The sequence below is a fragment of the Patagioenas fasciata genome, chromosome 4 (genome assembly GCF_037038585.1).
Source record: "Patagioenas fasciata isolate bPatFas1 chromosome 4, bPatFas1.hap1, whole genome shotgun sequence".
Lineage (NCBI taxonomy): Eukaryota > Metazoa > Chordata > Aves > Columbiformes > Columbidae > Patagioenas > Patagioenas fasciata.
Genome location: NC_092523.1, coordinates 61,756,416 through 61,783,678, shown reverse-complemented (window position 1 = coordinate 61,783,678; position 27,263 = coordinate 61,756,416). Strand labels below are relative to the sequence as shown.

At 42.6% G+C, this 27,263-nt stretch overlaps 1 protein-coding gene across 4 annotated transcripts; it reads left to right on the top strand.

The window, feature by feature from the left end:
• Nucleotides 1–481: 481 nt before the first annotated feature.
• ZNF330 (zinc finger protein 330) lies at nt 482–15,486 on the top strand. 4 transcript variants are annotated; one of them, XM_071808043.1, is made up of 10 exons: nt 482–647; nt 4,936–5,065; nt 5,340–5,359; nt 5,469–5,539; nt 7,486–7,565; nt 9,080–9,206; nt 9,932–10,036; nt 12,572–12,618; nt 13,725–13,842; nt 14,548–15,486. In XM_071808043.1, exons 2-10 carry the CDS (start codon nt 4,946–4,948, stop codon nt 14,823–14,825), a joined length of 966 nt encoding a protein of 321 aa, XP_071664144.1. In that variant the 5' UTR covers nt 482–647; nt 4,936–4,945; the 3' UTR covers nt 14,826–15,486. The 4 variants fall into 4 exon arrangements, with proteins under 4 accessions (XP_071664144.1, XP_065693126.2, XP_071664145.1 ...); XM_065837054.2 differs by having other exon boundaries at nt 482–683; XM_071808044.1 differs by lacking the exon at nt 5,469–5,539 and having other exon boundaries at nt 482–683; nt 9,165–9,206.
• Nucleotides 15,487–27,263: the final 11,777 nt, after the last annotated feature.

Here is a 27,263-nt window from a genome sequence, read left to right as displayed (position 1 = left end):
AAAGGAAATCAGGTTGGTCAGACAGGACCTGCCCCTCCTAAACCCATGCTGGCTGGGTCTGATCCCTGGTCCATCCTGGAGGTGCTGTGTGATTGCATTCAGGATGATCTGCTCCATCACCCTGCCAGGCACCGAGGTCAGGCTGACAGGCCTGTAGTTGCCAGGGTCAGCTTTGCAGCCCTTTTTGTGGATTGGGGTAACATTTGCCAGTTTCCAATCATTTGGGACCTCCCCAGTGAGCCAAGACTGTTGGAAGCACAGACTTGCTATTCGGGCATTTGCTTCTCTCCCTAGCTCCCGACGGACGGAGCCTCAACCACCCCCGGCTCCCTGTGTCCCTGTTTCCACAGCTTGCCCCTTCAGCCTCCGCTACCCGCTGCCGCCGAGGGGCCAGGGCTCTGAGGGGGCGCAGCGGCCGCGCTCGGAACCTTCCCGCCGCGCCGCGCGGGGCCGGCCGGGCAGCGCACCACTCCGCACCGCTTCCGGCTTCCGCACGGCCGCGGCACCCGGGCGGGCACGGCGCAGCCGGGCCGGGGGCGCTGAGGGGGCGGTCGCGGCAACCCGCGGCTACCCCGTTCGAGCAAGCGAGGGCGGCCGCTGGCTTCCGCGGAGATAAATGCCGAGAAAGACGGAGCACGGGGATTCAGGTTGGAAGCGTGTTGCGACACGGTTTGGAGGCCTAGGTAAAATACTAAAGCAAACAGAAAAAAAGGAAAGATACTAAAAAGCTAAAAAATTGCGGTCTGGGTATATTTGGAAGTGCTAGCCCGCGCGCGGCTTGTCACGTAACATCGGGTCACGAGAACGCCGCGGCCTCGCGCCCGCTGCCGTTGGGGCGGCCGTTAGCGTTACCGTTGGGGCCGAGGTGCGTGTCCTCAGGAGGAGATCGCTCGGGGACCCCGGCCGGCGCAGCAGAGAACCGAGAAAGATGAAATGAGTCATTAACAGTCGCGGCGCTTCCAAAATTATTTTGTTACTAGATGGGATCACTGACTGGAATGACATTACCGTGAAATACTGCTAATATAGACTTTTTTTTTTTTAATAATATTCTAAACGTGCAACATGATGAAACAGGTATTGCTGAGTCCTGAACAGAATCAGACATGACCCAGTGAATTTACCACGATACCTCTTTTATGAATATACCTAAGCTAGAAGCTATTTGATGGTCAAGTACAAGAAGTCTTGAAATACAGAGAGTCCCATTTGGGTGTTAGTATTTGCATGGCATGACAAGAATAACCCAATGGTTCCTTTGCTCCTTCTGCAAATGAATAGCTTCTTACAGCTGTTCCTTATATTCCTGGCAGCAGGGTGGTTAGTGTATCACGTAAGACAAAATAATATGATGCAAGGGAAAGTCGTGCTCAGCATGCTGGTGCAGTCTGCTTTCCTGTCTGCTGCAAACTTACTTTGGGAACTCTTCAAGGACAACCTTCAAGAGGGGAAAATAGGCATAGGCATTGTACTACCTCAATAGAATTTACATGCCAGACAGTGCGTATGTATTTTACATAGCTCAAACAACAAGTAAAATATGTAAGCAGTCTTTGGAGCTGTGGTGGGAGCTCTGCTCTCTTTGCCTGTGTTTACCTTAAATAAAATATGGAGTTTGAGAAACAGTAGGTGAAACTTTTACAGAGTGATACACTCATTAAGCCAGCATGCACTCAACACACTTTAGGGGTTTTCCTTTGAACTACTGCTCAGTTCATACATGGCCTCCTGATGTCTGAACACAGGCTTTCTGTGCCACAGCATCAACCCTTCAGCTGGAGTCACTCTTACTCCTGCTGCTGCTGTGACTCAGTCACAGCAGAGCATTTTGTTCCCGAGTAGAACACTTCAGTCACATGGAAAGAAAACCCTCTCATGCAGAAATGTTTCCAGTTCGGGAGCTTGGATGGTCTGTAGGACAGCACGTTCATTCCTTCCAAAGCTAAGGAGGGCATGGACCTACTGCATCCTGGACAATTTCTCTTACCTCAGCATCATAGGTGAAGAGGAGGGTGCCAGCAGGCCTGTAAGTCTCTGCCTTCAGCAAAAAAAGACTGTTAAAGCAAAAGGTTCACACAGTCTTTCTGGCAAGTAGTTCTTACATGAGTAGCTCACTGTGGGCATTTCCTCGATAGTTGGACTTGTTTTAGGTCCCCCAGAGGCACTTTTTCTCTCATGCACCCTTCAGGGGAACCAGACTGCAGATTCCACTGTGTCTTTTCTGTCTGAGCATTTGGTAATGGTAATGTGGTGCGTAAAATAAATTTTTGGGTCATCCATCAGCCTTGGATTACAGAAGCAGTGCCAAAAGTGGAGGTAGAACATACTGCAGAGGTATTTCAAATATTGATTAGTACCTTTAAAAGGTGTAATACCCTGATATGAAAGGAACTGCAGGTAAACAAAGTTTTTACTTTGATGTTTTCTGGCATAACACTATTAAACTCTATAGAGAAAATTAAAAGACGATCAATTCCCTAAACTTTAGAACTCAATGACAACAAACAACTTAAGTGGAACCTTGGAGGGAAAGAGTGTTAGACTGTTGATCTATAGGGTGTTATTGTTTATTGGATGGTGATTGAAAGCCTGGATTAACTTGATAGCTTTGTTAAAAGAACCTGACATGGCAGTTTTTTTGTTTAGTGCACCTTTCTAAAAACTACCTTGAAGATTTCTCATAGTGTGTCCTCTGTAGTCATTGAGAGAGTGTTTTTCATCAAAATGGCTTGTCATTTTGGTGCTTTCAATTATGAGGTAATGTGAAATAGTGAAGGTATAAATACTAACCATTAATTCGGTTGTTAAATCAGCATTCAAGCAGTTTGAAAATTAGTGTGAAACCTCATATTGGACTCCCAGTGTTAGAAATGTCACACTCTAGCACAATGACAGTTGCTGTCAGGCAGCTCAGCAGTATGATTTTGGTTACAAAATATGACACTAATACAATTTAAACATGGTGCAAAATGCTACAGGATGAGCAAACCGATTTATGTGTGCTATCAAAACCAAATTTTAGTATTTGGTCAGGACAATATATTTCGTTGTCCAGGAAAGTTAGGGTTGTTTGGTTTATTTTATAACACCTTTTGAACAAAGATACTAATTTTTCTTCCATGTTTAAGCTGCTACAGTTCACTGCCAGTTGATACTGCAGCTCTCCTTACCGATCACAGCATGTATGCCTATATGTCTGCATGGAGTTAGGGATGCAGCTGGGGAGAGCAGGTACCTCCCATTTCCTCACACCAGTGGCCCTTGGTAGCAACGCAGATATCTACTGGAATTAGCAAAACGTGGCCTGGGCAGAACTGTCCCATCACGTGGACCAATTTCTGCCAAACCCCAGGTCTGCAGTGATATTCTTCAAATCCTGTAAGTGGAGATGGAGATTTTAAGATGACACTTGAGTCTTAGTTATCAATTGTTTGTCAGTATATTTATGCAGTTTTGGAAATCAGAGGCAGAGCACAGAGCGCTGTTGAGGGTACTTGTAGCTAGAAGAACTGTAGATTAGTTGTACAGTGCAATGTATGTTAGAGCAACTTGCTAGACAGGCCAAGCTTTCAAAACAGAAGCATTGTAGTGAAGTACCAAAATAAGAGCTAAACACTTCAAAAATTCAGCCATCTTCTCATGTGCAGGGAAGTGTGGTTTGATAGCTACGGCAAGAAGAATTGTGTCCGCCTGGGCCATAGACTTGTGATTTTTTTTTGTCATTGGAAAGGTCCTTGCCTCTTCCTCAGCTGCTTTCTTATTCCCATGCTTGCTAAGCAAATACCCGTGCTGCTTCTTTACCTTCTTCCCCCATCAGCTCATGCTAATTTGGGTCTTGGAGGTCCTTGTCGATTTTTTGTTGTTGTTGTTGTTGTTGTTTTTTTTTTTTGTTTTGTTTTGTTTTGTTTTTTTTTTTAGTTTAGTTAGTTTTTAACCTGTATCTGGTTTAGAATATGACACCAACAGCAGTTACATCAGCAGAATTTTGGACTATGATAAAGATGGAGCATAAGGAAGGGTATCTGTCTTGATTGCCTGTATTAACAAAAGCAATTCTAACATCAGACCATACCTTTAATCTTCCAGTCATCCATTTCATGAAGTCAGGATAATATTTGCCTAATTAATTATAAACACAGAGTAAATTAAGCGTATGTGAGTACTGCACAGTTCATTGTGGAGATGACAAGAGAGCAGTGGTCTGATTGATTACCAGGTGGTCTTACCACTGTATTGCTTTAGTTACCTCCTAGAATGTTAAAATAAACACACTGTTGAACCAGATGCAATTAAATTAGCGTAAACCCTTCTTGGAAAACAGCAGTGTCTTCAAAGCAATGCATGCTCATCTCTTCATTATTGCTAATGTGCTAGAATGATAAATCAGCAGTACAAACATCCCTTTGTCATAGCTCTTAAATCTATAATAATAATGAAATTTTCTTTTCTAAGCCTTCATGGAGTGTGAAATTTACATTTTTGCAGTACACCACGATTCGCTTACCTGAAGAGTACTTTCTACCTGATTGAAGTAGTTCATAAGCATGAGAGAGAAGTGAAAATGAGCTGACTATTTTCCTTATTAAACAGACAAGGCAAACTAAAACCAAAGAGGCCCACCACAAACAAACCTCAAAGCATACCAGGTTTTTTAAGGTAAAACACTTCAAAGATAGTTCAGTTTAAGATAGCAAAGTCCTTTCCAGATCACAAGATTCTTTATGGTTCATCACATGACTCTTCCTACAGGACTGAACATCCCCTTGTTCCATGTTTGAAAAGAAACTTTCAGAAAAGGAAATGAATGGAGGTGAACACAGTTAACATGGGAACTCCAAGATGCGGTTTTAGTGCTGGATGTGTCATGCGTATCCATGTATTTACATACATGAGTTTGTGTGCATTCCTTACATACCTGTTTTTTTTCCATCACAGATAGTGAAAAATGCCTAAAAAGAAGACTGGTGCTCGTAAGAAAGCTGAGAACCGTCGTGAACGTGAAAAGCAGATACGGGCTTCACGAGCCAACATAGATTTAGCCAAACATCCTTGTAATGCTTCTATGGTAAAATAACCAAGAGTACTTTATATTACAATGCTTGATTTTAAGTTTTGTAAAAGCACTGATAATACATTTACTGTATTGAATGCCACTAGGATGCCATTCATTCTACCATCCTTCCTTTAAATTTAGGGTTACTTTTTCATCAGTGACATAATACTTGAATAAAACATTTGGTTCCTAATCAGAACTTAATTCAGAGTCCCTGTGGGGTGTATAAATTTATGTATTTTATCTAGAATAAAAATAATTACCAGTAATTTTTTTTTTTTTTTAGGAATGTGATAAATGCCAAAGGTATGTATTTTTCCCTTTCTAAAACCAGTCCTTTAATATTAATTTGTTTTAAATATTTTACAGGGTTTTTTTAATCCTTGCTTTCTTTCCCCCCCCACTATGTGCCTAGACGACAGAAGAATAGAGCTTTTTGCTACTTCTGTAACTCTGTTCAAAAACTACCCATTTGTGCACAATGTGGTAAGTAGAAATAATGAAGGGAAACATGCTATCCTCAGCCCCATTTGTATTGTTAAACTCTCAGCAATTAGAGTATCTTTGTCTTAAAAGTACCTTTGCAACTTTTGGAGGAAGCACCTTTGTTATTTTTGGAGTGGGTTCTTTTAAATCTGCTGTGAATATACTCCTTGAGAAGATAATCCTGCTCGATTACACAGTAATGCATATGCCTCTGACCTCCAGAAGTTTCCAAGTCTCGGTCATGGGCTTTTGTCTTCAGCAGTTGATCTTTAAAAGAATTTTTTGTGCTACCTTTTAGGATTGAGAACATCTGATTGACCATTTCCCTAGATTGACCCTGTGGGGTGTTGTTTCATAACAGCAGCAAAGTTAGAAAGGCTCTGACTGCCAGCAAGGCAGCAATAAATACTGCTTTTTGGGGATGATCTAATTTCTAATCATTTTAGTATCAATCAAAACGACTGCTTGCTTGCAGGGGATGTTTATAATAATTTCATACTTTCAGGTGAATTTTGTTGTTTTACTATTTCAACACATCCTTGCAGAGTTTGACTCTCAGAGCTGCTGACATCTGCAGCTTCCAGTATCTTTGTTTGGACCTTCAAATACCAAGCATTTCCACAAGCAAGGCTGTTAGTGTGCAATGGCAGCATGTCATCCTTCATACGTCTTCTTCCTGTCATCATGCAGTGAAGCACTAAAAACATGTCGTCAATCTTATGGTATATTATACATCTGAAGCTGACTCCTGTGTGTTGAATTTACCTTAATCTGCACCATGTTTCTGGAGGAAAAGCATTCCTAATAACAACCATAAAAATACATTGAGTCCCAGGGTTTTCCAAGACAAAGACTGTAAGAGCTATTTGGTGCTTAATTCTGCATTGATGACAGCCCCTATAAATCAAGAGCATCTTTCCTGGAGAAGTCCCTGAGGAATGGAAGCAAGGCAGCTGTATTGTGGTGCACCAGACCCAGTAATAACCCCAGCACCGCACTTTGCTCAGCTCAGCCCACCACTGGTTCTTCCTCACCCTCCAGTAGCCATTTAGTATCTGAGGTGTGATTTAATACAAAGCTCTGCTGATGCTGCGTACTGGGATTTCATTACATTTTCAGAGTAGAAATTGTTTTTGTCAGTTCTTGGATGGGTTTGCAGGGAGCACCCTTCTGTTGGTTTCTCTAAGTAGGCAATAACAGAGATGCCAAAGGGGTCTGTGGCAGGGCGGCTTAAATCAGTGCTAAAACCCCCTTGCAGTAACCTGGACTAGCTACAAGAGTTTTGTTGCTTGTGAAACTGCACACAGAGTGTGGATGTTTCTGGTAGAGCTCTTTATAGAGGCAAGGAGTAGGGGAAAGTTGTCACCCTAACTGTAGACTGGGGCTTTTTCTCCCACCCATCCCCTGCGTTTGAAGGGAGTTACTTTGTCTAGGAAGTAATCTCTTACATGATTTTAAAAAAGAAAGCAAAATAACAGCCACCACCAAAAAGCCACGTATCTGCAAGTGATTAAATCATCAGGTGCCTGTGTTTATTTCCAGAGGACCCCAGCCTTCCTCAGAGCACGTGCTGCTTTTATAGTGGGACAGAAGTAGCAGCAGTTTTAAATGCAACTTCTGAAGATGTCATTGCTTGACTTTAACTTTATTTTGTTCTTTGGTTTGTTTTGACATTTGAAATTTTTGCCAGTGCATCAAAACATGTAGCAAGACACCATATTGCCTCATTATCTCAGCACTGGGGCAAGAGATTTTGGCTGAAAACAGGCAATTTGATCTAAGGGAGATGTGTGCGTAGGTTTCAGCTTGCAGACATTTGTTTGCATTTTTACCTAGATTTACAATTAAGTACAGGTGCTTTGTCAAAGTACTGCTCTATATGAACATTACTTCTAATTAAAAAAAAAATATATAATCCTCTTTTGCTTGCCTTTTTTTATAAACAGGAAAAACCAAATGCATGATGAAGTCTTCAGACTGTGTCATAAAACATGCTGGTGTGTACAGTACTGGACTAGCAATGGTGGTATGTATAGAAAAATCACAACTTTTTTTGCACTGAGGTTATTCTATGCAACTCTATCTGAAAAAAAAAGATAAAACAGTTTGATAGAATGATAGCATGTACCATACCAAGATCTTTTTCTCATCTTACGATCACAAACTGATTTTTCCCTTATAATGGAAGCACAAATTCTGCATTTTCAGATTCAGCTCCTGCATACTCTGACACATGTGCTGGATGCTAGCAGACGTGTGTTGGCGACAGGTCCCAAGCACATGCACTAACAGCACTGGAGCTTACATGCCCCACAGCCAATTCCCAGTTGCCATTGAAATCCAGGATCATTCTGTAGAAACCAGTGGACTTCTGGTGCTGCCTTCTCAGTATTGCAGAGACCATCATACTCACAGAGAAGAATCTGTACCATGGTATTCGGGGGCAATTTTACTTAAAAAAAACCCAAACACCACACCAACAAAAAACCCAAACAAAAAACAACAAAACAAAACCAAACCCACAAAACAAATGGAAACAAACAAAAAAACCCCAACAAACAAAACCCAAAACAACAACAGCAAAAAACCCCACACAAAACAAAACCAAACCCCACCACATTTGGGCTTTTAGCAGAGATAATTGTAGGTTCTGGCCTTTCAATTTTTGTTCTTAGAAGGACACGTTACTCAGTTCTGGGAAGCAAGGTATGAGATGTTATAGCCTCTGGATTAAATGCTATATGGACTAAAATTCTGTCTTGTTTCTGCCTGCAGTTGGCCGTCAGCTTTTCTCAGTAACACATCTTCCCTTTCCAGTCTGAATTAAGTTCCCAAAACTCATTCCATGTGTTAACTGACACAGTATTTTCATCAACAATTAGTTTGGATTCACCATTGATTTCTTAGTATGTAACACAGTAGTTTGTTACCTAGAAGCTAAGGAGGCTTCTTAAATGCTACAATTAAGGGATAGTTGATGTGTAGATCTTGTAGTTTAATCAAAATGAAAATTAAACAGCCTGACTGATTTTTAACGAGTTATTTGATCTTGGCTGTCTACAGAGCTTGTGTTCTAATATAGCATGGTTTAAAATCCAAATGAGTGATTTCAACTGTAAGAATCTAGTGACATTTTTCAGTTCTTTTTTTGAAATGGCATTTTTGCCAGATTATTATAATCTATGAATCTCAGGTTTCAGTTGGAGGACACAGTTTTCATGCATAAGATTTAAGATATGAAATGTAAAAAACCCCAACCAAACAAAAAAACCCCCAAACCATAACAAAAAACAACAAACAAAAAACAAAGAAGAAAACCAAGTTATTTTGCATTATAGTTAATCCTGCTGATATTAATATCAAGCAAACAAGATGAACTGTGTAGTGGCTTGATAGGAATATAGATGCAGTTCATACTCTTGCTCAACTGGAAGGAACCCAATGAGGGAATAGATACTTGAATACATTCAGGGTTATAGAGTAAGAGTCTCTCTCTAGGTATTGCAGAAGTCTCAAGATAATATCTTTCTGTAATTGCAGGGTGCAATCTGTGATTTCTGTGAAGCTTGGGTGTGTCACGGGAGGAAATGTCTCAGTACACACGCGTGTATCTGTCCTCTTGCAGATGCAGAATGTATTGAGTGTGAAAGAAGTGTCTGGGACCACGGTAGGTTACTCGTACTTAAGAAAATCTAAACAATGCCCTGACATTGCTAAATTTATTGTACCTGTATTCTTAACATAGCATTTTTAATCTTCACTGATCACTCCTTGCGGTATGTTTGTTCAAGGCAAGGCATTCTCGCCATTTTAAAAATAGACCTTGTGCAGTGGGGAATATAAGTGACCTACCCAAGAACATACAGTGCACAACTCAGGGATGTTTATGTAAAGCATTAGCTGTCCTAGCAGCTGACTGCTTCACATAATTAAGCATCACATCAGATTGTTAACACACAATGTTCTGCCATTCCCACTCCATTCATCTGCACTAGTACTGGTATTTGGATTCCCAGTTCCTTGGCAAACAATAGTGATGTCCATCTGTGGAATCCTTTAAAGTGTGTATTTCAGTGTGCATCAGAGGCAAGGGGGTAGGACAGAAGGAGACAGGAAGAAACAGAATTTGATCGAAGAAAAAAACTGCCATAGTCAAATTAAAATGAAAAGGACTAGAAGTAATATTGCTTTATATTTATGCTGTCCTGTATTATAACGTACATGGGATTTTTCAATATAATGGATGGCAGTGTCTAATTTAGGACTTTGTTGAAGCATTTGTGACAGAAGGCAGAACTGGTCCTCAGTCAAAACTACTGCCTAAATTGTTTGCAGAGCAGAACTTGATGTGTATGCCTGTTGCTGATTATTTTGCCTTGATAAATCTTTCAGGAGGCAGAATATTCGCCTGCTCTTTTTGCCACAATTTCCTCTGTGAAGATGATCAGTTTGAGCATCAAGCCAGCTGCCAAGTTTTGGAAGCAGAGACATTTAAATGTAAGTTATTCATAGTCCATTTCACCAGAGCTAAGCAGAATCTCCAGTTGCTTCCTCTGTGCTCCAGAATACTTTCCATTGCTTGTTCCAAATAGCTTGCTTTTGCCACTACTGGAGGAAAGGGCCTCTGTTTCCTTTGTGCTTGGCCTCGATATCCAATTATTTAGACCAGACCCTTTGCCTCTGACCTTCCTCCATGCCAGATTTTATGTGGCAGTTGTTTCCCTGCCTGGCTCTTACGGGGCTCCCATGGGAAGTTGCCTTTGCAGGAGCCAGCAGTCTCTGAATTGACAGCGTTGGCAGTGGCCAGGTCTGCAGAAAAACTGCTGGAACAGCTGCTGCTGCTTTTTTTACTCAAAGCTCTGCAGGCAAGGAGCTCTCTTCCACTCTTCTGACCATATGATGAGTGATTTCTAGATACTTGTTTCTCATAGAAAACCGCTGCTCTAAATATTACTAACTATGTCTAGTCCGGCTAAACTTACCCAGATTGCTGTGAATGACCTGTATGTTGGTGAAGGGTTCGCATCTGTTGATTTTGCAAAAGCAGCAAGTCCTAAGAAAGGCCATGACTCAGGAAGCAGTCATCATCTGATGTAGTAAGACAGAAGTAAATAAGAGAGAAGAATGTAACAAAAATAATGTTCATCCAGCGCATAAACTCAGTGTTAGTTTCTTCACTGACCAGTGGATGTGTCAGTAGATGTATCAAATGTTGATATGTATCCACCTTCACTGAGTAAAGAACAGATAGCTGAAAACCTCATGTCCTCTCAAACCTTGAGTAAGTGTGTGGACAAACTGAAACTGGTAGTTAGAAGAGAACATGATGGCCATGCCTGACTATGTTAGTCCACTCCTCATATCTGGTTGAAACAGGGAAACTAAACAAACAAACAAACAAACCCACCAAAACCCAAACAAACCAAGATTATGCATGTTTGAAATTACCCATCATCTGTAGAAGTATTTCTTTTCTACCCACCATTAACTATTTGGTTTAGCCCATGAGACAAACGTTTGTCCCTTCCAAAACTCGAACACATGTATTTTGGTTATTATAACATTTTCAGTCCTTATTATAGAAATTCGAGGTGCTCTTTATCATGTATAAGACTGTTTTCTTCAGAACCGACTAATATTGTCCTAATTGATTTCTCCCAATTCAGAATATTTGTTGATTTCAACATTATAGTCTGTCTTTAGAAATCTCTCATCTCTTTTTCATCTTCCATCCTTTTTTTCCCAGGCAGCTATTTTTTGAGTCCTGATTAGCTTCTCTTGATATATTCTGCCAGAATATCTTCCTGCATATCAAGATTGAAGCAGCAACAGCTGTTCCACAAGAATGTGTTTTTTTTCAGTGATTGTTGGAAGCTTTTAAATCACAGATGTGGTGCCACACCCTGAATAGAGAAGTTGCTTTTTGAGGGATTTCACTGTGTTCAGCATTTTATGGCACAGTGCAGTTTTGGTGGAGAGGCAGGACTTCTGTCAGTGTATGCTAACAAGATTATAAAACCTGAACTTTTACAGAATACACAAACCACTCTAGCTGCGAAAAGGGTTCTGTTACTTTCCATCACTATCTGAGAGTTTTATTAAAGTGCAGATACTCCAGAAGTGTTTGAATGTATGTACTTTAGCATTTCCAATTCCATCTTTAAACTCATAACAGAGTGCTAATTCCCATGGCTGTCCTGTTCCTGTAGAGACCTCATGATACTTACTACTTCAGATTCAAAACCGTTTTATTGTCACAGAGGTAAAGCAAGGTCGGAGTGAATACTTGCACAGAGACTGATAAAATATATATTATTGCTTCTTGAGGAGCAGCATTCACCCAGCTTCACATTGCTGCCAGTTCCTGTGTGGTTGCCTTTACTGTACTCCCTCTAGTGGAGTAAAAAAAAAAAAGTTGGAAGCTTCAGGACAGGTTAGAGCACCGATTCTGCTCTTTACAGCTGTGTGCCTGTTATAATTCTTTAACTGCTAGATGGATTTTCATATGAAGTTCTGTGCAATGAAGTACATTTTCCAGAGGCCATGACAGAAAATACAAAACAAAACAACTGTTCTAGGTTCAGAAGTTTGCAAGCTTCAAATATTCCCAAATCCCATTTAGAGGAGATAAAGGTATTAAACAGTGCCATGGCAGCCTTTAAAGTGACTGTAAAATACTAGCACTCCTTCTTTTGACATTGTGGGAAAAGGAGAAGTAAGGTGATCACTTAATTCTAAACAGGTTCTGAACCTTCTGTTTTTACAACTTTGGAAACCAAGAAATAAACATTTTTCTCTCTTCAACTTCCACTTTTTGTGTCAAACCACATTATTGCCATGAGGCTTAGACTTGAAAAAATGTAGTAAAATGATTCTGTATGGTAAAATGACTGATTCGTGTTTCCAAAGTGCAGTTGTGTCAGGGAATTAAAATTAATGCCTCAATTACATTATTTCATACTTTTACAAGGTGTTAAAAACAGATCTGTGGTTTCCAAGTACTGCATTTTACATATTGATTTTCTCCAACAGGTGTTTCCTGTAACAGGCTTGGGCAGCATTCCTGCTTGCGTTGTAAGGTAAAGACAGTTGCACGTAGCTGTGATTTGAGACTTGTTCTCCTTAGCTTCAAAAGCTGGTATCAAGCCTTATCATGGCTTCCTCTGCATTATTAAAAACAAAAAAATTCAGACTTTTTGTATTAGTTTTTGAAGTCTGGGTGCAGACTTAGAAGATGAAATGGCTTTTGTCTGTGTATGCCTATAACCATGAGCCCAGTGTTGTGCATCCTTATGCCAGGTGAGGTGGTCTTCACTTTGTCCAGCCTTCTGTGTTTAAATTGGGGCTGTACCAAACCAAACAAATCAACCCTTGGTCTTGAACAGAATTCAAGGTTTTAGGATATGTTTTGATCCAGCATAGAACTAAGACAATGAATTTTATTTTTTTTTAAAGAGTCAAGTCATGGTCTGACCAGAAAACACTGCAGCCTTGATCTGAAAGAAACCATCTCCACAGCTAATCCAGTTTTACACATGCACAAGCTAATTTGTTGACATCAGGCTTGGTTTTACACACTCAGAAGTAACTCTGTACAAAAAGTTACCCCTGCTTCACCATCAGCGTTGCCCAGATTTCTCCAGGTGCTGGTTCATTGCTTGCTCTTACTCTTCATACCCTACATACTTTTCCCTGCAGTGTCCCGTGGCATTGATTTCATATTCCTGATCATTCCTTTCTCCAGATACCTTCACCCTGGTGCTCAACATTGTGAAATTTCTATCTCAAATTCTTGCCTTCAGGTCACTGCATAGTTATGTTCTGGCACACATCTCTGATTGTGTTTTATTTAAGCTTGTCAACGTAAACCAAAGTTTGCCAGGCTCCTTGCGGGCAGGAATGTAATGCAGTCCTTGAGTATGTTACTTTTTCTACTTGTTTATCAGCACTTTTGTGCAGCCTTTTCCCCAGAAAGCCATGAAACTAAGTTCAACACAGAAGTGGTTGCTCTGTGTATAGCATACAGACTCCAAGACTCCAGTTCCACTGCAGATAGAGCTCATTAAATTTTTATCCCAACCAGAAAATCCTACTACTATTAGACCTTTTTTTGCTTGCTTCTTGCTGAAGTGTATGCTTCTATGATTAAAACATTTAGCCTTTTCATTCTCCTTTCACCCCACAGGCTTGCTTTTGTGACGATCATGTGCGAAGTAAGGTTTTCAAGCAGGAGAAGGGAAAAGAGCCTCCCTGCCCGAAATGTGGCCATGAAACTCAGCAGACAAAGGATCTCAGCATGTCAAGTAAGTCTGCTTGCTTCTCTAGCTAACAAGCTGTACAAGTACCATGGGTTACTACTTTTCTGCATAGGAACACTGAGTGAAGTCCAATGACTTTCAGTTGTTTTGCAGAGCTTTGCTGTGTTTGTTTTGAGAAAAACTTTGTGTTTGTTTCCTACTTGTAGAATTGACCAGTTTCTCATTCTTAATTAATGAATTCCAAAACAGCAACAGTTTTTGTTTGGTTTGAGATTTCAGTTATAGAAAAATTGCAGAAAATCACTGCTGAAGCTTTTATTTCCCCTACAAAAAGCTGTCTGATGAATTTTGAAGTGCAGTTAGATGATATGCATACAATCTACCTCAAGCACTCGAATAAATTGCAATATGTATTATGTCTGCAGAGCACATCCAATTACAGGTTTTCTTGGCTGAAGTACCAAAGGTTTATCTTAAAACCTAAATTTTACTCTGGATGCCTTTATTTTTCATACAAACTTGGCTGCAGGGGGGAGACTGTGTGTAGCAGAAAGGTTTAGAGGGAGAGACTGTGTGTAGGAGAAAGGTTCTGTCAGAGTAAGAGTTACATCTGAAAATGTCAGATTTAGAAAAAGGCTAGCTGACATACACTCTTTGCTGAGTAGTGAAAAAGGGTGGAAAAGAATTTTAGATGCTCTGCTCAAATTGCTCTGGAGGGGTGAGAAGATAATGATTTTTCTCTGCCTGCAGCACGCTCTTTGAAATTTGGCCGGCAGACTGGAAGTGAAGATGCAGATGGAGCTTCTGGTTATGATGCCTACTGGAAGAGCCTCTCCTCCAGCAAGACTGGAGATGCAGGCGATCGTGAGGATGAATATGAGGAGTATGAAGCAGAAGACGATGATGAAGATGACAATGATGAGGGAGGGAAAGATTCCGATGCAGATACCACAGATGTATTCAGCAATTTGAATTTGGGAAGGACCTATGCTAGTGGGTATGCACATTATGAGGAGCCTGAAGATTAATTTTAGTATGCTGGCAAGCTGAAAACATTTGGGAGGACCCAAGCGATGCTTCACTCGTGTTGTGTACGTGCCAGTAGGGTAGCTCTATCGGGTACTTACATATCTAAGTTAGAGGGTAAAGAGTGTGGGACTTCTGCAGTAGCTCCAACTGAGAATTTTTTTTGTATAAACCGATATTGGGTTTGGGACTAGGGGGAAAAATCACAAATATTTCTATTCCCCTAAGCAAACAGGGGTTTTGGCCTCAGGTTTCTGAGTGTAATGGTTCAGTGCCACTTCCCTATCAATGCAGGAATGTGGGAAGGCTGTACAACTCATTTCCATTTGCTCATCAGAAATTATTTTTTTACAGTAATTGTTAACGGATTTCATAAAATTAATGTAGTGGTGGGTTGGTGACTGCATATTTTTCATCCGCACAATAAAAGTCAACTTCATTCTCTCAAATATTGATCTCCCTTAAATAGTTGGAAAGCAGGTTGTACACAAAGTGTAAATGGAGGCTAAAATAACTTGTTTATGTAGGTAAGGCAGATCAATGTAGTTCGCTATGTACTTGAATGTTACCTTTCCAGCATTTTTAGTATTAGATATTTATCAATGGAGTTATACGCAGGCATTACAACTGCATGCCAGATAATAAATTTTATTGCAATAAAAATGTTGGTGTATCCTCTCTGCCACTAAACTGTATATGACAATTTCTCATTAGATCCAAAGGTGCCTAGCCTTCAGCTCTTTTCCTTGCACTTGATACAAAGAAATAAGAAAATCACGAGGAAACAACCCTTGTGTATGAGTTGGTACGGTGAGAAAACACAGAGGGGGTTCAGGATGCTGGGGTCATATACTGTTCTGTGCAAATGTGCTGGTACAGGGTATGTGATCAGTGCATCAAAGCTGAGGTGACACTCGCAGAAGTGTCTGCAGTGATTCTGATTTGAAAGTAAACATAGTAATTGCCAGTCTACAAATCTAAGTGATAAAATCTATTTTCCTCCTGTAGGGGAATGCTGAGAGGATAGTGACTTTTAACAGCACAGACGAAGATACAAGGACAGCCACCTGAAATGTTACTCCAGCTTTATAAATGTCATGCTAAAATGCAAGTGAGCTGTGTCTTGTTATCTGTCAAATATCTGAACTGATTGTAGAATTACCTACTTTTGTGGTACTTTCTCTATGGTTTCTTAGCAGCTAAAGGTCATATGTTGGCAGAGTATACCGTATTGAGAATAGTTTTTAACAACGGTAGGATTGCCAAATGAGCATTTTTTAACAAAACAGGATTGAGGAACCTGGTCTTCATACTTCTCTCCTAAATGCTTCTCACACCAAATTCATTAAAGTTATGAGCTGGAATTCATCCACAGTATCACAGTATCACAGTATGTTTGGGATTGGAAGGGACCTCAAAAGATCATCCAGTCCAATCCCCCTGCTGGAGCAGGAACGCCTAGGTGAGGTCGCACAGGAATGTGTCCAGGCGGGCTTTGAATGTCTCCAGGGAAGGAGACTCCACAACCTCCCTGGGTAGCCTGTTCCAGTGCTCTGTTACCCTCACTGAGAAGAAGTTCTTTCTCAAATTTAAGTGGAACCTCTTGTGTTCCAGCTTGATCCCATTGCCCCTTGTCCTATCATTGTTTGCCACTGAGAAGAGCCTGACTCCATCCTCATGGCACTCACCCTTTATATGTTTATAAACATTAATAAGGTCACCCCTCAGTCTCCTCTTCTCCAAACTAAAGAGCCCCAGCTCCCTCAGCCTTTCTTCATAAGGGAGATGCTCCACTCCCTTAATCATCTTTGTTGCCCTACGCTGGACCCTCTCCAGCAGTTCCCTGTCCTTCTTGAACTGAGGGGCCCAGAACTGGACACAATATTCCAGATGTGGTCTCACCAGGGTGGAGTAGAGGGGAAGGAGGACCTCTCTCGATCTACTGACCACCCCCCTTGTAATACACCCAAGGATGCCATTAGCCTTCCTGGCCACAAGGGCACAGTGCTGGCTCATGGTCATCCCGTTGTCCACCAGGACCCCCAGGTCCCTTTCCCCTACACTGCTCTCTAATAGGTCATGCCCCAACCTATACTGGAACTTGGGATTGTTCCTGCCCAGATGCAGGACTCTACACTTTCCCTTGTTAAATTCCATCAGGTTATCCCCCGCCCAACTCTCCAGCCTGTCCAGGCCTCACTGGATGGCAGCGCAGCCTCCTGGTGTGTCAGCCACTCCTCCCAGCTTAGTGTCATCAGCAAACTTGCCGATAGTACACTCAATTCCCTCGTCTAAATCATTAATGAATATATTGAATAATATTGGCCCCAGTACTGACCCCTGAGGCACTCCACTAGATACTGGCCTCCAACTAGACTCCGCACCATTGACCACCACTCTCTGGCTTCTCTCTTTAAGCCAGTTTGCAACCCACCTCACTACTCTATTGTCTAGACCACACCTCCTCAATTTAGCTGTGAGGATGCTGTGAGGGACTGTGTCAAAGGCTTTACTGAAGTCAAGGTAGACCACATCCACCGCTCTGCCATCAGCCATCCACCTTGTTACATTCTCATAAAAGGCTATGAGGTTGGTCAAGCATGACCTACCCTTGGTAAAGCCATGCTGACTGCCCCTAATGACCCTCTTATCCCTGATGTGCCTTGAGATGGCACCAAGGATAAGCTGTTCCATTACTTTCCCAGGGACAGAGGTGAGGCTGACCGGTCTATAATTACCCGGGTCCTCCTTCTTGCCCTTTTTAAAGACTGGAGTGACATTTGCTTTCCTCCAATCCTCGGGCACCTCTCCCGTTTCCCAAGACTTGGCAAAAATGATGGATAGCGGTCTAGCAATGACTTCAGCCAGCTCCCTCAGCACCCGCGGATGCATCCCATCTGGACCCATGGATTTATGGACGTCCAGACTACATAATTGTTCCCTAACCCAGTCCTTATCGACTAAAGCAAACTCCTCCATTAACCTGGCTTCATCCGGGGTCTCAGGGGTACAGGGTTCCCCAGGACAGCCTCCAGCGGAGTAGACAGAGACAAAGGCGGCATTCAGCAATTCTGCCTTCTCTGTGTCTTCTGCCACCAGGGCACCCACCTCATTCATCAGTGGGCCTGCATTGCCTCTGGTATTAGTTTTATCTGCTATGTATTTGAAAAAGTTCTTCTTGCTGTCCTTGACCCCTCTCGCCAGCTGTAATTCTAGGGAGGCCTTGGCTACCCTAGCTGCCTTCCTGCATCCTCTAACAGCAGCCTTATATTCCTCCCAAGTGGCCAGTCCCTGCTTCCATGACCTGTAAACTCGCCTCTTCTGCTTGAGCATACCCAACAGATCCCTATTCAACCACGCAGGCCTTCTGGCTCCTTTCATCGACTTCCTGTGTGTGGGGATGCTCTGATCCTGAGCATGGAAGAAGCAATCTCTGAATGCAATCCAGCTCTCTTGGGGCCCTTTTCCTTCAAGCAGTCTTGCCCATGGGATTTCCCCCAGCAATTGCTTGAAAAGGCCGAAATTAGCCCTGCCAAAGTCCAGGGTTGCAATTCTACTTGCTATTCTGTTCCTGCCACACGAGATGCTGAACTCCACCACCTCGTGGTCACTGCAACCCAGGCAGCCCTCAACCTTTACTGCTTCGACCAGACCCTCTTTGTTAGTGAGGATGAGATCCAGCAGTGCACCTCTCCTGGTCGGCTCCTCCACCATCTGCATGAGGAAGTTATCATCAATGCACTGGAGGAACCTCCTGGACTGTGGCTGGCTGGCTGAATGGTCCTTCCAGCAAACATCAGGGAAGTTAAAATCACCCACAACAACCAGGGCCTGTGACTGTGAGGCCACTCTCAGCTGCGCATAGAAGGCCTCATCAACTTCCTCAGTCTGATCTGGTGGCCTGTAATAGACACCTACAACCGTATCACCCCTGCCAGCCTGTCCCTTGATCCTGACCCATACACTCTCAACTCGTTCCTCATCCGCTCCTGGGCAGAATTTAGTACATTGCAGTTGCTCTCTCACATAGAGAGCAACTCCACCACCACGCCTGGCTGGCCTGTCTTTCCTGAAAAGGCCGTAGCCATCCATGACCACATTCCAGTCATGTGAACTGTCCCACCACGTTTCTGTAATTGCCACCAGATCATAATCTCCCGACCGAACATAGGATTCTAACTCCTCCTGCTTATTCCCCATGCTGCGCGCATTGGTGTACAGGCATTTCAGGGAGCGAGCAGAGCGCACCAATTTCTCCCTAGGGGCACAGGAGGCCACCCGGTCCTCATCCATTTTAGAATGCTGCCCCACTGGGGCAAGCCCAACTACAACCCCACCCCCCTTCGAGCCTAGTTTAAAGCTCTCCAAATGAGCCCAGCTAATTCCTGCCCCAGCATCCTTTTGCCTCTGCGAGATAAGCCTTTCCTGCATAACACTGTCTGGACTGGAGTCTTATAAAACCAGCCATTATCAAAAAAACCAAAGCCCTGCCTGTAGCACCAGTCTTGGAGCCAACCATTTAGAGATTGAATTTTCCCATTCCACCCCACATCGCCACTTGAAGAGGGAAGGAGTGAAGAGAAGATCACTTGAGCCCCTGAATCTTTCACCATCCTTCCCAAGACCTTGAAGTCATTCTTCATTCCCCTCAGACTACGGGAAGCAACTTCCTCCCCATCTGTCTGGAAGACCAGCAGCGGGTAGTAGTCTGTCGGGTGCACCAGTCTGGGGAGCTCTCTAGCAATATCCTTGATCCGGGCTCCAGGTAGACTACAGACTTCCCTAAGATGAGGGTCAACCCTGCATATTGGGCCCTCTGTTCCTTTCAGAACGGAATTTCCTATTACAATTACCCTTCTATCTTTCTTATCAGAGGTAGTCTTCAGTTGTGTAGTCAACCGCCTCTTCCTATATGATCTTGTAGGCAGGCTTGGCACCACCTCCTCACCTACCTCTTCTTCAAGATCCAGGGCCTCAAACCTATTACGGAGGGGCACCTGGGGAGGCAAATCAGGCAGGGAGGGGGGCTGCCCGTGATGCCGAACTGGAATAAGCTTCCAACCCTCATCTTCTTTTAGGTCATTTACCTCTGCCCGACAGCGACAAGGGTGGGGCTGTCTCAGGACCTCCGCCTCTGTCCGGGAGGGCAGGAGGTCCATCTCCTTTTCGGGGGTACCTCCCTGGGGCCTTTCCGACCGGCACGTAAGGGTGTTACTCCACCAGTCGATCTCCCTTTCGCACTCCCTGATGGACCTCAGCGTCTCAACCTCCGCCTTAAGCTTCACAACCATGTCGAGCAGATCTTGCAGCTGCTCACACCTCACACAAGTAGAGTGCTGGCCTCCCTCCTCCGGCAGCAGCAGGCTCTGGCACTCCTTGCAGCCGGAGACCTGAACAGCCACCGTTTGGGACAGAACTTCAGTCTGCGTTGCCACAGTCTTTTTGAGACATGCTTTCCTTCTGGAGGCGACCATGGTCATCAGCGGTCTGGGACGCTGGCAACAAGTCGGTGGGAATGACAAACAACAAGTGCTCTCTGCAACCCGCTGCGCTAGCTGCCACACCCGCTGCGCTAGCTAGTTGCTCCTCTCTGCACCTGGTGGGCAGCAAATAGTCGCTGCCCTCCCAAAGGTTTTTTCAAGGCAAGGGGAGGAGGTGTGGTCGCCGTCACCGTGGGAACGCCCCCCGCCACGTCAGCTGCTCTCTCGCAATGGCTACCGGGGCTTCGGGGGGATCAGGACCGCCGGGAGTCACGCTGTCCCTGTACGTTTCCTTCTGGGCTTTCTAATCTCGGCTAAACCTCGTAGTCAGCTGAACCTCGCCGGCTCTGGCTCTCGCTGCGCTGGCTCCGATCAGCTGACTCAATCCAAGACAAAAACAAACTAACAGCACAACTTAGTCATGGCAGTTGAGATAAGAAACTGTACTGGAGAGAGGGACTTGACCTGATCAGTGCATGTCAAGTGTTTGCTTTCAGAACCAGAGAGGAAACCAGTTAATGCTGTGTCTGAAAGCCAAATCCCCTTCAAAAATTGAAACTCTAGGGCCATCCAGCTTCATGTGCCAGGGAAGACCTGCCCATCTTAAATTATGTACCTGATAGATGTCTTGATTAGTCTTTTGTATAACCAGACTCTAAGTGAGGGAAGTGGGATGCCTGCCAGTTCAACAGTGATTACTTATTTGTGAAATTGGCACCTGTGATAGAATTCGTGTTGAAACTCATGTGGTCCAAAAACTTCCACAGCTGAGTCCATCTGTGGCTGGTCAGTTCCAGCAACAATGGCAGTTTTTTATCTTGGCTGATGTTTCAAATGCAAAACAATTACACACCAATATGAAGTCTTATACAGGATTAAGGAAAGGATGCACATTTCTAGATGTACATAAAATTATAGTTGCTTGTGTGTCATTTAATAATATTATTACTTAACCACACAAAATTCCCTTTAAGGTTCTTGGCTATTGAATTATATTTTTCCCATATGAAATCTGCTGCTGTCACTGGCTGTGCCAAAGGCTGCTGACATAACAGAATTAATCATCATAATCAGAATAAAGAATTATTCATTTTCTCATTGAAATGTCCTTGCACTGATCCCTGGAAGATCAGTCCTCAAGAGCTAATGCGTGTTCTGATGATTGTGTAGTAAGAGAAGGCCACAGCACTGTCTGCAACAGATGCTTGGGATACCTGCTGTAATTTAGCAAGGTCACCGCTCAATCGACAGAGGCATTTGTTTGCTTTTTCTTTGTGCTGCTGTTCACGACACTGAAAATGTCTGTGCTATGAACCTGGCTGGAAATAGGGCCCAGCTATTAGACCTGCAATGGCTGGGCAAAACAAACAAGGTTAAGCTGCTTTAAAGTAATCTTGTGGATTAAAGCTAGAACAGACAAACACAATCACATTTTCTATAAACGGTCAATTTGTGACAGGACAGGCAGGGTATCACGCTACAGGTTGCACTTTCTCATCCTTCTCTGCTTATTTAGTAAAATTAAAAGCACATGGTCTGTTGAGGAGGGGTCCTCAGAGCTTGCTTTCATGTAAAGTGCATCATATCGGTTGTCTCAAGGTAAATTGTAGGAACAGGTTGAAATAGAATGGACACGTATCCTGCCTTTATAGAAAAACAGGTCTGGGACAAACTTTCACTCTCGTCAGCTCTGTTTTTTATCATTGCTACTATCCCACCTTGAAGTGTCTTGAAGGAATGCTAGTAGGGCACTGTCAGGGCTGTATGCTATCATTACACCGAAAATGTAAATTACTGCTCCATTTACTTGTTCCTCCAAATTCAGCAGCCACGTCAGCTGTTAACTAAATCTGAAGGTGAGGATGCTGTGGTACCAATGACATATGTTTTATTGCTCACAGGACCTCAAGCGAGTTCAGACACTGCCACAATCCACCAAGGACTTTCAGGTGACTGCTGAGCGGCTCCTGTCAAAGAGAGACAATTTTTCAAGTGACTGGAGTCCAAGAACTTAGTGCCTGGGCACACAGAAATCCCCTGTGCATAACTGCATGTTTTGAAGACTGCAGTACTGCACAATGTGCTTCCCAGTGGGACAGGAATACAGTCCCGAGATGGCACGTGACACTGACTCCTGCTTTCAAAATCCTGTGCCCGACTAAGGAAATCCTGAGCTGACAGGTGGATATTTTTAATATGTAAGCAAGAATACATAAATTACATACAGTACTCTGGGAAACCAAGATCTTCATGAAGTCTTACACTTTAAGTTTTTTCTACCTCCTTGTTGACTTAAGTAGAATTCAAATTTAAACAAACAAACAAACCCACACCAAACCAGCCAAACCACAGGAATATTTATTGTGCCTGTAGACCCTAAAAAACAAGAGCCCTGACCATCTCTGTAAGCTCTTTTCTGGCATTAGTTTGTTACGGCGACACCACTAGCTCATTATGAATTCATTGGGTGCTTATGTGGATTTATTGCATTTTCATTTATACTCAGGTGTGATTTAGCAGCTGTGACTGGGAGTCTTCTGGTCATTCCTGTTGCAGGTTTTGTTTTCCACAAATTCATGTGAAGATCATTGTAACATACTGAGCAGTTTCGATTGTCAGTTGATCAAGCAGTAGCATGCATTTTGCAGAGAACAAACTTCAGGAATGCTTAGAGTGCTATTTGTTCAGGAAAAACACATCTTAGTGTGTCTTACAAGACATCACACGCATCTATCCAGGTCCTGAGCCTGTTTTAGAGGAACCAATGGCAAAGCTCCCATTTATCCAAGTGGGAGGAATTTAATGGTCTTTAGTATGTACAATTCACCTTAAATTGTACAGAGGTGTTAAGGAACAAAACATGAGGATAAACTGAAATGAGGAAGATGGAGCAAAGCTTAGCATGAGGTTAATGTGCTATGATTAGCATTAACATATTTGTTTTAAGTTTCAACAGCTCCAGTGGAAAGTGCTTTCAAGACTGAAGGAGGAAGCTGTTTAAAGCAGGAAAAGATAAGATTCTACAAAACATATTTAACAAGATGTAGAAATGTAATTACTCATCTCCTGAAAGTCTGCATATAGTCCATAAATATTTGCTGAAAGCTCAAGGTAATTAGAACACAGACAGATTTTATCATCTCTGCTTTGTAGGTACATAAATAGAAAACACAGTAATTGACAAAATCACAGCCTAAGCCATCCAGTTGGCAGCAGCCCTCTGCAGCTTGGACTCTGTCTCTTACCCATGAAATTCTACAGCAAACATATTTTATAACTAATGACACTCCTTTATTAAGATTATGTGTACTGTAATTAGCTACCACACATCTGAAATTTGAAGCAGAGCCTAGTTTTATCTTTCAGCTTCCATAGCCTGAATAGACCAAAAAAAAAAATCAGCAGCAAAATGTTACAGACATGAGCATCATTCCATGGAAAAGCCTCTGATTTCCCCTTGCTAAGCAAACAATAGCCTCACAAGCTTTTATTTCGTCTTCTGCAGCTATTTACTTGATTAGCTACTCATACAATATGAAGAAAATTAAAAAAAATAAAAATCACATTTCAGCCTCTCACCAAATTCAGCTACTTCCAATAAGCGTTCAGTTTTGCTGTTAGCTTATAACCATCCCATTTTTAAGCAACACACAGTGTTTTCTGAAAAGGAAAGAGAAACAACTGCAAAGCGAGAAAACCTTTTGTAGCTATCTCTACTACTCTTTTCTAACACTAAATTATGCTAAAATGTTTGCTTCATTCTTTTTAACCTGACTTCTGAAGCCGTAGAATGTTTCTTTCCACAGTGACCCCCAAACTTAACCTTGCATGGAAATTCACATTTGTTTCATTCTGAAACAACAAGTACTCGGGCCTAAATAATATTTTGACTTCATCATGGTGTTACATGATACATGTTGTGCATTTTTACATTACAAAAACAGTGAGTAAATTTTATCTTAATTTTTTATCAGGGAGAATGCCCAAGATCCACAATTTCTTTAGCAGGTAATATAAATATTTTACTGCTCTAGTTGCCCGTTGTTCTGCTGTTTTATTTTTGGCATAGAGAAAGAGGTTGATTCTTTTGAAAGTGAATCACTGCAAGTCAGGCACATAAACCCTTAGGCTGCCTCCATCTGATTTAAATTCAGCACCTTATTTTGATGGCAGAGACAAGGATGAGTCTCTTAAAGATTTTCCCACCAGCACGGGAGATGTGCAAGAACCTCACTCTTGATATCAGCATCAATTCCAAACGGTGCACTCTCCTGCCAGTTCAAGGTGGTAACAACTGAAAGGTGACCTTTCACTAGACTGCTCTGGAAGCCTGCAGAAACACAAATGCTGCTCTCTCTACTGCTCTTGAAATGCACATTGGCTGGAAAAACAGCTACGACAAAGCTGAATCCCAACAAGAAGGTATTTTCACTCTGCTTTGTCCTGCATGATACTAGAGCGGGTCCACAAGCTTATACAGACATCATTATTACTGGTCTTTTCCTTAAAAAAAATTTTTTAAAAATCTCTTGAGTGTGGATATAAGGAAGAAACAGAAAGACAGCAACAGAAAAATAAACATGTTACACTATCAACAGCTGAAAAACTAAGCGTTGGAATAGGGAGATGTACAGACAACACCATATGCTCACAATTGGCTTTTTCTGCACTGTCCTCTTACGTCTGGAGTACAGGCCAATAAAGCATTATATTGAGCTTAACCTTGGGGTTTTGGTTTGCCAAAGAATCAACAGTTCCAAGGGAACACTATACAATTTCTTATGAAACCTTCAGTGCACACAACCACTACGACCAGATTTGGAACGTTAAGAATAATTCAGATGAAAAATTGCATTCTTTGTGTATTTTCCTCACTTTCTTGATGTTCCGTGTATTTCCAAGTAAGCTTCCATCATGACCTTGACATGCTAATACTGCAAAAACACAGTCTGATCTGCCATCAGAAAAAAATTCTAAGCAGCTGCCCCTCACCAACAGCCAGCCCGTAATTACCTGCAGCCTTTGCCTGTTGCTGTCAGATGAGCTGCCATGGCCCCTCTGACATTTGCAGATGCTGTGTGATCAAATACTCGGTTCTGCTGCTTCTTCTCACCTCAAAAGATAAAATGGTGCAGCATAAAGTATAAATAACATTTATCCTATTTAAAATGTGACAGATCCCCTATTCTGTGCTATTTTATTACATCTAAAGTGAATTTGCAGATGATGATATATATATTCTACTGACCCTGGATGTTTTATCATTAAAACACTAGCACTCTTGTTACAATGCTTTCATAATATATTAATATAACTATCTCAGCTTCTAGAAAACTGAAATATAACCTCACAGTCTTTTATGTGCTACAATTTGTCTTTAGTTATTAAAAATATATATATATTACAGCCATATTAAATTATTAACAGCAAAAGTGAGGCATAGCCCCTACAGTGCCTTTTAAACATATCTGCAAATTGTTGCTGTGTTGGAGGTGTTTGGTTCTGAGATAATCAGCTTGCTTCCTTCTTCATACAGAAAGTAAAGAGATCTTCCCACTTGCTCCATTGCTGGTCCTGTAAGCTGCAGCCCAGCAGGACAGCATGGCCTGGGGTGACAGGCGCTGCTGGGGCTGAGCAGCAGTGTTTGTCCCAAGCAGTTGTCTGACCTGTGAAGCTTCAGGACATGGTGTTTTGTTTCCAACAAAGCCCAGGTCCTTTGGTGAAATATCCTAAGGTGAAAACAAAAGCCAAATGATCTGTCACGTTCTTTACTGGACTAATTCTAGTGTTTGCAGTTTGTTCTAATATACAGAATATTGCCAAAGCACATTCCTGATAAACTTGAGGAATGGTTTTCCTGTAGCTACCTGTTCTAGCCCACCTGCTCCCTAGGAGCCTTACAGTGCTCTGTGGGCTATGCTCCTTTGCTTTTCTCAATCTCTGCACTTCTCCATCCAGCCAAAGAACCTCCTGCTGCCCACTCACTGTTAGGTGCAGCTGAACCACAGGAGTTGATGTCTAGCATCCAGCAGAGCACAGCTGTGTCAGGATGAGCTGGGTGGCCAGCTGTACTCAGCGCTGGTGCCACTGTACTCAGCGCTGGTGAGGCCCCACCTTGAATATTGTGTTCAATTTTGAAATGAAGAAAGACATGTCTTTCTTTTCATAAGAAAAGACTTTGAGGTACTAGAGAGAGTTCAGAGGAGGGTGATGAAGCTGGTGAGGGGCCTGGACCACAAGTCTTACAAGGAGTGGTTGAGGGAATTTGGACTGTTTAGCCTGGAGAAAAGGAGTCAGAGGTGAGACCTTATCGCTGTCTACAGCTACCTGAAAGGAGGTTGTAGCATGGAGGGTGTTGGTCTCTTCTACCAAGTAGCAAGAGAAAGGACAAGAGGAAATGGCCTCAAGTTGTGCCAGGGGAGGTTTAAATTGGGTATTAGGAAAAATTTATTCATGGAAAGGATTGTCAGGCATTGCAACAGGCTGCCCAGGGAAGTGGTGGAGTCACTGATGCTGGAGGTGTTTAAAAGGCATTTAGATGAGGATCTTAGAGACATGGTTTAGTGCTAGAGTTAGGTTATGGTTGGACTCAATGATCCTGAGGGTCTCTTCTACCTGAAATGATTCTATGATTCTATGAAACACAGCCTGTGAACTGGGTGAATGTGGTCTTTGGACAACCATCTCCTCTGTCTGAGCCTGCAGGACCTGGTGGGGGTTGCCTGCTCATGCCCACCTGTGCTCAGACACACGTCTCTGAACTGCAGCACGGGCTGCATCTCTGCATTCTCCCCCTTTCCTCACGTTAGTGTTCCTTCTGGCAGTAGTATTGACCATTTAGTTTGTGAGATCAAATACTTGAAGCTTTGTAAGTTGCTTTTGCAGTGCGTTAAGTGATGGAGAGCTCATGTACAACTCACTTGCATTTACACAGAGCTGGCAGCTGAGAACAGCAGAGGG

Excerpts from the sequence above, each read along its gene's own strand:
- ZNF330 (XM_071808043.1), top strand. The coding sequence starts at position 4,946 with ATGCCTAAAAAGAAGACTGGTGCTCGTAAGAAAGCTGAGAACCGTCGT. Across the intron at positions 7,566-9,079 it reads GTACTGGACTAGCAATGGTG|GGTGCAATCTGTGATTTCTG; the intron begins GTATGTATAGAA and ends CTGTAATTGCAG. Across the intron at positions 13,843-14,547 it reads AAAGGATCTCAGCATGTCAA|CACGCTCTTTGAAATTTGGC; the intron begins GTAAGTCTGCTT and ends CTCTGCCTGCAG.